Source organism: Manacus candei, unplaced genomic scaffold (genome assembly GCF_025592945.1).
Source record: "Manacus candei isolate 608988 ecotype Guabito, Panama unplaced genomic scaffold, ASM2559294v1 h1tg000023l, whole genome shotgun sequence".
Taxonomy (NCBI): Eukaryota; Metazoa; Chordata; class Aves; order Passeriformes; family Pipridae; genus Manacus; species Manacus candei.
This window is the reverse complement of record NW_026138071.1, coordinates 23,575,359-23,588,626: the sequence shown is the minus strand read 5'-3', so window position 1 is coordinate 23,588,626 and position 13,268 is coordinate 23,575,359. Positions and strand designations below refer to the sequence as shown.

General features: G+C 42.4%; 1 protein-coding gene across 3 annotated transcripts in view; it reads right to left on the bottom strand.

The window, feature by feature from the left end:
• Positions 1 to 1,105: 1,105 nt before the first annotated feature.
• Positions 1,106 to 13,268, bottom strand: part of LRRFIP1 (LRR binding FLII interacting protein 1) — a 112,638-nt gene continuing 100,475 nt past the window's right edge. For all 3 annotated transcript variants that reach the window (XM_051786764.1, XM_051786766.1, XM_051786765.1), the window contains 5 exons: positions 9,116 to 9,162; positions 8,097 to 8,214; positions 7,610 to 7,689; positions 6,860 to 6,964; positions 1,106 to 5,465 (listed from right to left, as the gene is read on the bottom strand). In XM_051786764.1, coding sequence (XP_051642724.1) covers positions 5,355 to 5,465; positions 6,860 to 6,964; positions 7,610 to 7,689; positions 8,097 to 8,214; positions 9,116 to 9,162 — 461 coding nt within the window. In that variant the 3' untranslated portion in view covers positions 1,106 to 5,354. The remainder of the gene's footprint in view (positions 5,466 to 6,859; positions 6,965 to 7,609; positions 7,690 to 8,096; positions 8,215 to 9,115; positions 9,163 to 13,268) is intronic.

Genomic DNA, 13,268 nt, shown 5'->3' with positions numbered 1-13,268 from the left:
GAGGTGGCCCCTGAGAAGCGGCCAGTCCCTTCTCTTCCCTCGCGACTCTCCTGCCGCTGGGCACAAAGCCCAAACCGCAGCCAGCGGGGAGGAGCAGCAGCATCCCTTGTACAGTTATTACATAATAAAAGTAAAAGAATAAAAGAATATCCTGAGCTGGAAGGGACCCACAAGGATCATTGAGTCCAGCTCCTGGCCCTGCCAGGACACCCCAGCAATCCCACCCTGTCCCTGAGAGTGTTGTCCAAGTGCTCCTTGAGCTCTGGCAGCCTTGGGGCCGTGACCACTGGCCCTGGGGAGCCTGTTCAGTGCCCCGTCACCCTCTGGGGGAAGAACCTTTTCGTAATATCCAACCTAAACCTCCCCTGAGACATACTAAAACTTACCTGAAAGTTTCCAGCCTGAAGGAGCATGTTACAGGAGTGGAAGCAGATGCAGGTTATATTACCTGCCACACAGGTACATGTTACTTTTAAAAGGGGCTCTGCTCCTTCCTTTAAACACATGCACGTAAAGGTCTTAATAAAGTGTGGAAAACATCACTCAGCTGCCTAAAACAACCTCCCAAACACATACTATTGTTTGGAGCATCTAAAGCAGAGACAAACACTACCCTCCTCCTCAGTCTCTTTCACGGAAGCAGCATCTCTGGCAACACCCACGATCAGGGCAAGATGAAATTTCATACTAAAATAACACTTCTTTGATGAACAAAGCTGCCTCCTGTTGTGAAGGATTCTTCCAGGGGAAGTTTTTATGTGTTACCTCTATGTTCACCAGAAAGAAAGTAGAGAATTCATCCAATTAGCAATACCATTCAAATTTCTCTTGCTGGGAGGCTGTCCCCGTCCTCTCCCTGCCCAAGTGCACATGGCCACTAAAAGTTCAATATTTGGAGATATATGTGCACCTGATATTAAAAATATTACTATTTGGAGGTATATGTGTGCCCTGCCATTAAAAATGTTAATATCTAGAGGTATGTCTCACACCAGCACCCTCAGTCACACAAACTCCTGAATTTGTACATTTTACAACCAGCGTTGCTCATGTTTGTGTGATCCTACAGCAACGTATTAAAAAGGAAAATGGGCTGCTACACTGGTATTATCCCAAAACTCTGTATTTTCCAAGAGAACTTTTCGTGGTAACATCACCATGACAGACCACTCCATAAAAACTACCCAAACAAGTGACATTTTATTGGCGAGTTCTGCTCATAATGAATTTCCTTTTCCACGCTCACATTCCCTAACAGAGCGCTTGGAAAAAAGCCAAACAAACAAAACAAAAAACCAACATTTTGGGTAACATTCCATTTGCAAACAATAAAATTATTTAACAATTTAAAATAGAGGATAACAAATTCACTTAAGTTCTAGGAAAACCCATCCTGGTTCCCCCAGGAGCTGTTCCTCGCCAGGCTGCTGCCACCTCAGCTCCACTCTAGGTCCCGAGGCGCTCTCGTTTGGAGCTCAGTTAAAAAGGACTGGGACATGTGCTATTATTACCATTAAAAGCCCTGTTGTTGTACATTCTTCACAGAAAAACATAAAACAGTTTGCAGTAAACCAACCAGTTCTTTTTCTTCCATTATTCTAAAGCTAAGTCATACTGAAAGTTAGGGGGAGAAAACATGTGTCTTCAACATTCATCTACTTTACCACACACAAAGATTTCTACTAAGAGCATATCCAGGTTGAAATAACACATCTGATTTCCGTCATGAGGTTAATGCTTATGGGGTGCGAGATGAAAACGACTTTGAAATAATAAACACATCCCTTTTTGATGAGCAAAGCATTATTTTTAGCCTTTTGGACCAATGCTTAGTTGCTGAGTTGTTTCTCCTGAATCTTGCCAGGAGAGACAGCTTTCACCACTACCACAAATGAAAAGATGACTGGTGACAATCACACACTTTATCATTACTAAGATGTCGTATTTAGCATGTTTCCATTCTGAAAATCCCTTAGCTCATTTTTTAGGCCCCAGAGGCTTTGTACACCAGAAATTATACAAGTCGAGCACAGAAAATTGTAAATTGGTATCCACAGTGATTTTGAGGTATTCCACAAGAAACCTGGCTCTGCACCTGAACATTCCTCTCGAAAAACAAACAAACAAACAAAGACCCCAAAGCCCTAGCTGGAGCGAAAATTTAATTTAAGAAGATTCCTTCCATCTCCATGTTTCACCACATTTGATGAACAAGGACCTTCCCCACCAAGGCACAGGAAGGTCCTTCAGCTGGCACCTTTGCACGGCAGGCAGCTCCTCCCAGACCCTGCCCTAGCCATGAGGGACAAGGAAAACAAAAAACTAAGTGGATTTTACAGACCACAAAAGGGGGACTGAGAAACATTTATTGGAGATCTTAAAAAGTGGGAAACAGTCCCCTTGGCTGAAACAATTCCTGATGTATAAAAAATATGTGCCCTGCATAGAAACATTCCTTGAAGATGAAGACCAGTTGGACACAGTTGTTCATTATCTGCAGGAAGTATATGCCAAGATGGACAAGACAAACTTCCAACACCTCCTTGGGGACAGCATCAGATTCACAACTGATGTCCTCTTTCTGGAGGTGAGTGAACATGAAACTGTGGAAAAAGTAACTGTAAAGTAATAAATAACATGAATTATTGTACTGCAGGCAGTTTGCAGAAAGCCTGATTGTTTCAGTATCCTATTGCTTCACTAGAGGTTTGCCTAAAATCAAGCTTGCTTGGAAGAAGTTTCCCATGACTTTCCCATTACCAGGTAATGCAGTGCTGAATTACTGGTATAATTCATAGAATCCCAGAATGGTTTGGATTGGAAGGGACCTTAGAGATCTCATTCCACCTCCCCTGTCATGGGCAGGGACACCTTCCACTAGACCACGTTGCTCCAAGCCCTGTCCAACCTGGCCTTAAACACTTCCACGGATGGGGCAGCCACAGCTTCCCTGGGCAGTGTGTCCAATTCAGTATGTTTATATCTAGAAACAGATAATTTGAGGACTTTGAAAAGGATGCATATTTTAAATACACTTCTCAAAATTGCACCTAGTCGGTATGGTCACGTGTTATGCATCAGGACAGAGCCAATCATTGAATTTAAGGGTTTTATCTCTTGGGGCCAATACACAACCCAGGGACTGCATCTGCCTCCGGAGACATTTCCTTTCACTCTGAAGTGGTTGGGAGCTTGCAGGAGCAGAAGTTTCTTGAAGTAAACAGCTACTAGGCTTTCCCCATGGAGTAGTGATGCAAGTGTTGATGGCTTCATTTCATGTACACATCCAGTCTTAGGCTAAAACAAGGAATGCGAAGGACATGGAGGTGCTGGAGCGTGTCCAGAGAAGGGAGTGGAGCTGGGGAAGGGTCTGGAGCACAAGTCTGATGAGGAGCAGCTGAGGGAGCTGGGGGGGCTCAGCCTGGAGAAGAGCAGGCTCGGGGGAACCTTCTCGCTCTCTGCAACTCCCTGACAGGCGGGTGGAGCCGGGGGAGGAGTTAGGCTCTTCTGCCACATCTCAAATGGAAGGACGAGAGGAAATGGCCTTAAGTTGCATCGGGGAGGTTCAGATTAGATATTAGAAAACATTTTTTCACTGCAAGAATGGTCAGACATTGGAATAAGTTGCCCAGGGAGGTGGTGGAATCACCCTCTCTGGAAGTGTTCCCCAGGAGCATAAAAAAAGCCTTCTTCATCCTTTTCCTGGGATATTAATTTCAGTACTTCATTCCTAAATTTCCTTGTGCACTCAGAAGAGATGAAGAAGAAGGTGTTGTTTCCTAGCCAAACCAGAGAAACACATTCAGACACTGTTTTTGGTTTATTTAGTGAAGGTGCTCTAAGAAGATACCAGCGATTCCCTTGCGTTGAAAATAGCAGCAGTCTGTACTGTAACCTCCCGTCTGCAAGGAAGAAGCTGGGGAAAGACCTGGATCAGAGAGTCTGAAGACTAAGTTAAGAAGAAATGTGGTCTCCCGGGTCTGGATTTGGCTTGACAGAACCATATCTATTGATGCAGCATGGACAGAGGGTTGCTCCTGTGGAACAGCAGATGCTGCTTCACAGCATGAGCAGATTCCAAAGGGATCAGTCGCCTGCCTCAGGCTCTTCCCTGTAAGGGCCGAAAGGGGACAGGCAACTTTATCCCTCGGGTAACTGCTGTTCTCCTTTGAGTAGTACATTCAGAATGATTTCCAATAAACCAGAGCTGTAGTGCTAGTCATATATAATTTTTGTACACACAACAATTGCCTGCAACATCTTAATTGGTTATGCTGATTTTCAGGAAAAGTGGAAAACCTTCATAATGACCTAAGAAGGAAAGAAGTCGCTACTTCTGTATTTGTAGAAAACCCATAGGCAGTAATATTTTCTAAAGTGCTTCTTTACTTATCAGTTACTCTTTTAAAAATCAGACTTTTATTTTGTAGCGGCATCGTTTCCTAGTGGTTCATGGACCAGTAGATAGTTTCTGATGTAAAAAACCCATTTCATATTTTGTTTAAGCAAATGACACTTGCTTTGACAAATGCACCAAAGAGAATGATCTAAGTGCAAAACCCACCATTTCTGAAAACACGGCCTTATGCTGGTTTACTAAAGCAACTTTACATCCTTTAAAAGTCATTTACCTCAACTCCAAGAGCAGGGATTAAATAATACAAATAAAAGTTGAAAATTCAATGAAGCTATTGCCTATTTACCCTGAAATAAAAGAGTCTCATGATTCCACTGGTGCAAAAATCCCTCCAGACACCTTTGTTTTATTGGCAAAGTCATTTAAGGTCACTTTTGCTTCCAAGACCATCTTCTTCCATGGTTTCCACTGAAGGAGTTTTGCTTTGTAATGGCTTGTGGTTCCACAGTGATTTGTAAATGAAAAACCTACTATGAATAACTCTACCGTAGTCACTAAATTACAGATACTGTCACGAGAAAAGTCCAAAACTTACAGTGTTTCTTTTAAAATTTTCAGCAAGACACAAAATTCCAGTCAAATTGTTTTCTTTGAATACCATTTTAAATGGCAATAAATGGCTGCTGTGCCCCTCTGGATGGAGAACTTAATGTGCTTCTTACGTGGTCGACTGATACGGTACTTCCAATGTCCCCAGCGCTCAGTGTGGAAGGGCTCCCGCAGGCACAGCCATTTGGATCAGCTACTCCTATGGGTATAGTGCAGTAGGTTTGAATCTGCGCAGAGAGACCCACAGCTGGGTGGCACGTAGCAAATGTTGGGGTTGTCTGTTCTCAGAAGGCATGACACAAAGCATCCCGGGCAGCAAGAGACAGAAGCAGCTGCAGCGTCGTTCCGATTCCGTCAAGTAGTAGTGGTTTCCATCGGGAGGTGGTGGTTATTGCTGCGACAGTAAAGCACTCCGGTTGGCTTTCATCTTCTCCAAACGTTTCACTAGGTGCCCATTGCTCACCTCGAGCTCTTCAGTTTTATCCAGTGCTGAACGAAGCTGAAGGAAGGAAGCAGAAAAACAAAAAAAAAAAAGAAAAGGTGACTTTCACAGTGTTTTCAGTTTCCCAAGAAAAGCAAGGTTTGTAGCTACCAACGCCAACTGACCATATTGCTGGAATTTCCTTCTAACATAAAGCCTTTGAAAATTCCTTTTTGTAGAGTTAAAAGTAAATGTTGTGTAACTGCTTTGAAAGGCACACACACAGGTATTTTCTAAGCATGCCAAGAATCCAAGGTATTTACAGAATGTTGAACAACTGGCTCAGAATTTTCCTCAACTCCAGAGGCATGAGGCTCAGAGGTATCTGCTGGGTGATGTACACCTGTCTCACCTCTCAGCTTTTACGTTTCTGGTTCCCAGAACTACATCCACAGCCTTAGTTTCCTATAAAACCCACCACAGGATAGGGGTAGGGGGAGAGAGCTGGACTGCACACAGCAGTACTTATAGGCAGTAGAGCAGGAATATTCAGAAAAAGCAAAGAGCCACACTGAAAAAAAATCAAACACCTCAGGAGGCAGGAGTGAGAGAAGCTGATAAAGGTATTCAGGCTGGTTGTGGGCAGCTACTTGGAAAGAACGTGAAGTTTGGAAAGAAAAATAAGGTGAAAATTACTGATGACTTGAAGATGCAACGCTTTTAAAAGACAGAAACATGGACAGAAAGTGTGGACAGCCACACTACAGCAAACAGGCATGAAGAGATTGACAGAGCAAGAAAAACAAGCTCACAGAGAACGACTCACATCCATTTAGCCTTCAAATTTAGACTCTGAGCTTGAAAGTTTAGACTGTCATTCCTGGCAAGGTGTGGCACTGTTCTTAAATAACGAAGCACCCAACCTAAGTTTACAGCAGAGTTTGCAGCTTTCTACTGCTGTAATTTCTGAACCACATGTTCTCAAGAGACCAGTGATGTGTGTTTACAAACCCAGAACTTATACATCCCAAAGTAATGAGCCTTCAGGTACAATTGAGGACGAGGACAGCAAAGCAGAAATAGGAACTTTTCAGCTTGATGAATGTGGAACCACAGGAACATTCACAGCTGCAAACCTGAGCATTTGGAGGCTGCTTCCAGGTTCATGTTGTACAAATGGAACTTGAGTTTGCTCCAGAGAACCAGCTCTGGTACAAATCAAGGCACAGCAAGCCAGTTTAGGAAGGAATGATGAAACAGCAGTGGGAGTTGAGACTGTTACTCCAGTCTGAGCACCAAAAGTTTGGTTGTACATTTAGAATTAATAGCTAAATCAATTAAAAAAATTAGATGTTTATTCTTTGCTATGCCAATAAGGGTGGTTCCTCCTCTAAAACACACCAGGGGGGCAGGTCTCCCCCCACACAGAGCAGGCTGACTGCTGGCCTGTGACAGCCTGCAGCTGGAGTTACCTCTCTCTGTAGTTTGCGTTTCTCTGCTTTCAGTTCATCTTCTACTCTTTCAGCATTTTCAGCAGCAGTTTTGTATCGGGCTACCTGACCTTCCAGTCGTATTACCTAAGGTGAAGGCAAAGTTTCTGAATTAAAAGCTGCACCAGGAAGTTACTCTGAAGGTTTACTCTCCCACTAGTACTCAAGGAATAACCAGAGAGATGCTCACTCCTCATTAATAAAATAAAGCACATTTTCAGAAAAAAAATATACCAAAGAAACATGGCCACAGTAACCTACTGCAGACCTTTTACACATATCCATATTTAATATGCTTCCAGCAACAAAAAAATACAGTCCATTGGCTAAAATTCTCTTTGCAAGAGCATCACTGATGTAGTCTGGACAAGAGCAAACAATCAAAATTGAACAGCTGTGTATCAAATCCATACATACACATCATATGCCAGGAGCCATTTAAGACTTGTTAATAGCTGGGCATAAGGAGGTGTTCTGCAGAGTTCAGCAAGTGCTCTCAATATACCTTTGTCTTTGAATGTTTTTCCTTCATTTCAGATGAATAATATATTCCCTCTTTCCCAAACATAAATGAAAGCATTTCAGTCCTAGTAGCCCCAATGCTCCAACACTCCTGTTTCTTATTTGAAGGGAAAATCACAGTAATCATAATTTCATTTAACATATAACAAAATACACTTTCTCTTTGCATTCTCACCGTGCCTAAACAAACAGAACAAGCCAAAAACTTACATTCTGCTCCAATGCTGTTATCTCTTGCTCAGACTTTGCTAGTTTAAATTTGAGATCACTGATCTGTCTGTTGGCATCTCCTAAAAAAATTGCAGATTTATCAGAGATGTCAGAACATGTGTTAGCAGTTTCTAACAAGTCTGTCATAAAATTTCCATGCATCAGGGATCTGCAGCAGTAGAGTAGTTCTCTGTCAAAAAGTGCCCAGCTATAGATAGGCACTATTCCCATTCTTGCCTGATTCCCTTACGACCACTCTGAAAGCGGAATTATCCTGAATTCACCCCAGCTCTCCTGAGGAGCAATAATACAGATTCCCAACTGCAATCTTACTCCAACAAAGGCTCCTAATTCCCTCACCTCTATAGAGGTGCATAGTTGAAGCTCCCTAAGAACTGAGGGCTCACTTTTACTCAGTCATGTGGTTATACATTTTCTCACCCGCATGCAGGGCACAAAATTCCCTTAAAATCAAAATGCAGCTCACTTTGGAGATCAATCATGTGCATATCTGTCCCATTTTCCAGAACTTCATCTTCTGACTGTGTGTTATCCATCTTGCCATTCTTTTGCTTTTCTTCCAGTTGTCCCTTTAATTTTTTAATCTGAAGAACACAAAATAGTTATTAAAATCACTGAGAAAAATTGTGGTTCAGTACTCAAAATCATTCAAGTATTATAAAACAAATTATATATTTTTTAAACCTAAATTCCAGAAAATCTTTTATTACAAAATAATGTCCTAGAAATTCTTTTGGCAAATGACTCATCATATTTTACACATCAGTGCTTACGTATAAATTCAGGACCAAACACAATGAGTGGAAGAAGGCTATTTTACTAGAAAAGGCATAAATGTTCTGCAGGCACATTCATGTAAAACATTCTTAAAAACTCCCAAAACTGTATTTGGGTGTGTGCAAGTCTCAAGGTCAAGGATCTAGAGTGCAAATGAAAGCACAGAGTGACCTGCAGAGAAACAGATCAGCTGAAGTTTTCTGAATAAACTTTATATCCTCCATGGAATATCATGGAACCAGCGAAAATCACTTTAATTGCTATTTACCCATCTACAGCAATTCTTCCACCATTTCTTTTCGAATGGCCCATAACCCACAGACCCAGCAATCCGGAGGGCTGACTCTTGGAAATGAAATTTGCTGAGCCATGCCTGTTTTACCCTTGGGCTTGGCCAATGTGAAGTACTATTTTTCAGAAATAATCCTCAGTCAGGTGACTGAGGACACCGAACATGACAGGTTAGCAGTGTGGAATGGGCACACTGGGTGGCATTGCTCTTTATCCTGAATTAATGTGCAGGAGAAACGTTTCAGAGGAAGAATTAAGTGGCCAGCAAGGCAGCAAGTGCCCAGCAAGAGCAACCCAGCACATGTTCTGCGAGGCAGCAGCGCTGCTGCCCTACACCTTGCCTGGGGGCTGTTTTCTTAATCCCTGTTATTCTTATTAAAGATTTTGTAAATAGCATTTCCCTTTCCTTGTGCTTACCTGGTCTAGGAGGGATTCTCGTTCATCAATGAGCCTTTTCAGCCTGTCTGAAAGATAAGAGCGAAGGTTCAGTGCTGATGTGATCGCGCGGCACGTTCCGGAGCGCATCTGATAGATGTGATGAACCATTAAGGTTAGTGGAACTACTGGAGGAGGGAGTTATGCACGTACCACAGGAAATGAGGCCACAGACAGGGCTGGGAAGGGGCTGCAGCCAGGGGAGGTTATGTCATTCTCACAGAACATGCTTGTCACGGCAGTAGCTGCATGCAAAGAGGCTAATCTTCTACGTTAGGTTAGCATGCAAGAACTCTAGGGTCAAACACAACTGCAACACAAAATCTCACAAATCTTTACAGTTTAGCACAATGAAAATACTGTAAAAACCTATCATCATAGCTAAGCACGTTCTCAGCACTTTAAATCTTCCCTTCTTTTACATGGCAGTGACATTTTGTCTTCAATATTATAACCAGAAAAACATTTGCCCGTCAAATTATTTGTGTTTTGAATGCAGCAGTCGGGTAAAACCTTCTTTTCTCTTCACAGTCAATTCTCCATGTCAGACATCAAGAGGCCATGGGCAATCTGGGCCAGCTGTTGTGCTACACTTGCACTTGGAAGTGCTACCCGGTCAGCACATGGATATATGTGGCTTTCATTAATGAAGACCACTCTACAGACTGAGACAACTGGAAAAAAGAACTACAAATTAAGTGACCAAATTGCTCGTGTTTTTTCCTTCCCTGTTAAGGGGTGCAAAACATGAAAGCATTTTATCAGGTACTCACACATTCTCTTATCACTAAAATTATCTCATTAATTAACAACCTCTGTTCAGGTACCCCTCAAGCAGAAGTGCACTGGAACATAGCACTCAAATGCACTTCTTAGAAGAGGCTCTGTTGACCTCAGCCGAGTCTTAGTCCCCAAGTCTGACGTGGGTGTTCACTGCAGGTTTATTTAGCCTGCCTCCCTTGCCAGCAGGCAGCCACCTGGGCAGAACCCAGGGTGTTCAGAGCTCAGCTCCACAGCTAAGGTCTTAAATGGTTAAAATCCAAAGGTCACTCAAGAAAAAGGTCTTTTTGTAAACTTAAGGAAAGCAAATTGACAAATTACAGGTAAGAGCCTGGTGGGCTTTTACCAGGTAAATTCTGTTGACAGTGTGACTTAAATGTTTTTGAAGAGCTTTAAAAATGCCAGTCCTCCTTGGTCCTTAAATCCTGAACAGGCCAAAGTCTTGTGGTTCTTGTGGTTCTCCCTTTTTTCTTGTTAGTACGCCCAGTTAAAGGGAATAAAGAGTCTGCATTTAATCAAATCATGGGGAAAACTGGTTTTCAAATGAAAGTCCCTCTGTGCAGCAGACATATACAGTCCATTAGCTAGCAATAATGTGGTATGTCATTCCCCTCCTGGCTATACAAATTCCCATACACCAGCAGTCATACCAGAGCATGGAATAAAACCTTTACCTTGGCTTCTGATGCAACACCCCAATACAGATCTTAACGTGACATCCCAGTGCAGCTACTCTGTGCCATCATTTTAATCCTTCTCAAGTCCTATCTTTTTTTTTTTTAACTCAACTGTTACACCTGAGCATTTCTAGGGAAAAACAAAATAAACAAAACCAACAGAAACCTCACATTTTCATCAACCATCAAGAGTAACCAACATTTACAGGTATAAACCCCTTCAAAACAATACTTTCACAGATCTATATGGGAAGGAAAGGAAACTTACAGAAATTCTGCAAAAGATGAAAGATAAAGAAAAATAAAGGACAATGAAGAAAACAAGGAGAGCAAACAGTAAAAGACAGGTTGAAGATACTAGGAGATAGTTTTGGGAGTCACAGGTCAGCAAAGATTGAGAAGTGGAGTTCTAAGGACTGGAAGGAGAATGAGGACTGAGGCAGCAGGAAACCTCTGGGCCACTACAAAATTAGCCCAAACTTACTGACTCTAAAGGAGCCAAATAATCCACCTTGATCCTGAAAATAATTTAGTTGTAACTTTCATTAACACAGCCACTGCTGTGGGGTGAAACACAGCTGCCTGAAGAAAGGACACCTCCTCCAGCTTCCAGGAAGGAAGCATATCAGCTTCCCCCCAAGCCCCTTCCCTGCAAAATGGATGTTAGCACTTTGGGATGAACCTTCAAATCCAATCTCACCATCAGTCCTCTCTTCCTTCATTATGGACATCTGTGCAGAATTTACAGGACCAGGGAGAAAATTAGTCTGGAAAACTGCTTTTTCTGTAGGAAAGTTTTCTACCCATAGAGATGAAGGTCTTTGAGATTTCATTTCTCTTTTAAGCCCCCACACTAACACAGAAAACTTACTTTATCTTTGCTATCTCTGCAGTCACCTTAATTTTGCATTTAGGAGACATTTTTCCAACAAATCAAGGATCTGAGGACTTTGAGAGCAGGTGAGCAGGAAAGAGCAATTTCCTGAATTAGGACACTGAAGCAGCTAATTGAAATTCCTATCTGTAACAGTCATTATCCTTATTTCACATACAAAGATACTAGAATGAATAATTAGAGTGTGACATTCACCTCATTTCACTTTGGAAAACATGATTCCCAGGATACTCACTGCACCAGTTCATGGCTTTCACACACATAGGAGTTTAACAGAGGACTGAAGGAGGAATGGGGCCTGTGAGGGAGCAGGACACAGGGGGGTGATGGTGACCAGTGTCTTCTGCTGTGGTTTGTGAATGAAATGACTGTTCTCATTGCCTTGGCACTGCAGGTGACCCAAGGCACTGCTAACTTGGGTGCTGCTTCAGTGGCACCATTGACCAAACATCCTCCAATCAGCCACAGATCCTCCACGGCTCTTCCCACTTGGAGGGGTGGGATGGAGCTTCCCATGGGATGGGAAGGAGCTGTTTTTATCTGCACGACTTACATGATGTGTGGCCCACAAAGTAATTAATCATTATGCAAATGAAAGATAAATTCTACTTAGAGGATGGAAAGACATTCCATGAAATCACAGCAGCAGCCCCAAGCAGCTGTTCTGAACAGCCTGCAGGAATACAACTCTGGGATCATTAGCAGGTTAGACAATACTCCTTTCTCCAGATTTGGCCATTTATTTGGATCATGAGAAAACAACATAAAATACTGAGAAATGCCTTCCTGTCTTTCTCAGAAGAGGGATACTGTTGGGGACAGCACAGGATTTGGAAAACACCAGCTTGCAATACTGATTTTGAAGGGAACAGGAGGACTGTTCTTTTCTGTAGTAAAGGAAATACTGACAAAGACCTTTTCATTATTTTTGTTTCCTTTTTCATCAGGTACTTTTCTTCAGCTATTGCTTTTGAAAGCATTTCAGGCTAGCTCTGAATGTGCAGTTATGCACAAACCGAGGCTACAGGCTACACGTGGCACTAGGTGCTGAACAGAAAACCCAGCAAACATTTGGGGCTATTCTGAAAGACAGAAGTCTCATCCTTGGGTCACATACTCATATTTGAAAGTCAAAACCACCAAAGAAAGTAACAAGCCATGTGTTTTCTTCTATCTGTTACCTGTTGCAGGGGAAATGCCAAAAACTGTTTTCAATTGTGTAACTTCACAAGAGATGCATTTTCTAGGTAATTCCTCCTGAGACACTGCCTCCTCTCCCTCTCTAATGGCACACATTTCACTCAATGCTGGCTGACATAAAATGCTGAAGTTATTAAGTTTTGAATATAACATCTAGTAGTTCCCTTTCCCATCAAGGTAATTTACCTGGGAGACCTCCTCCTCTCCCTCGATGTGCAAATACTCAAGCAAAACCAAAGAGGCAAAACAATACCATGACCTTCTCTTCCACGGTACTTGCCCAATTCCAGACGTCAGGGACCAGGTGCCAACAGAAGTAACAAGCAGTTAATGTTCCAGGATGGATTTCTGGCACATCAGCTACTCTGCACTGCCTGTCCATGTTCTTGCTCCTGCCCTATTTACACTGAGAGTGCGATAAAAGCTGGTATGTGGACAGGCAAGACTGGAGTTGTTTCTCCTTCTGTGACCTGGCTTTAAAAAGGAATTATCTTACAGATGCTTTGTTTTATGAAGTTAAAAAACTCGTTAAAAATCAGCTCATCAGTGATTCCCTCAACCACCCAGACACCTTTCGATTAGA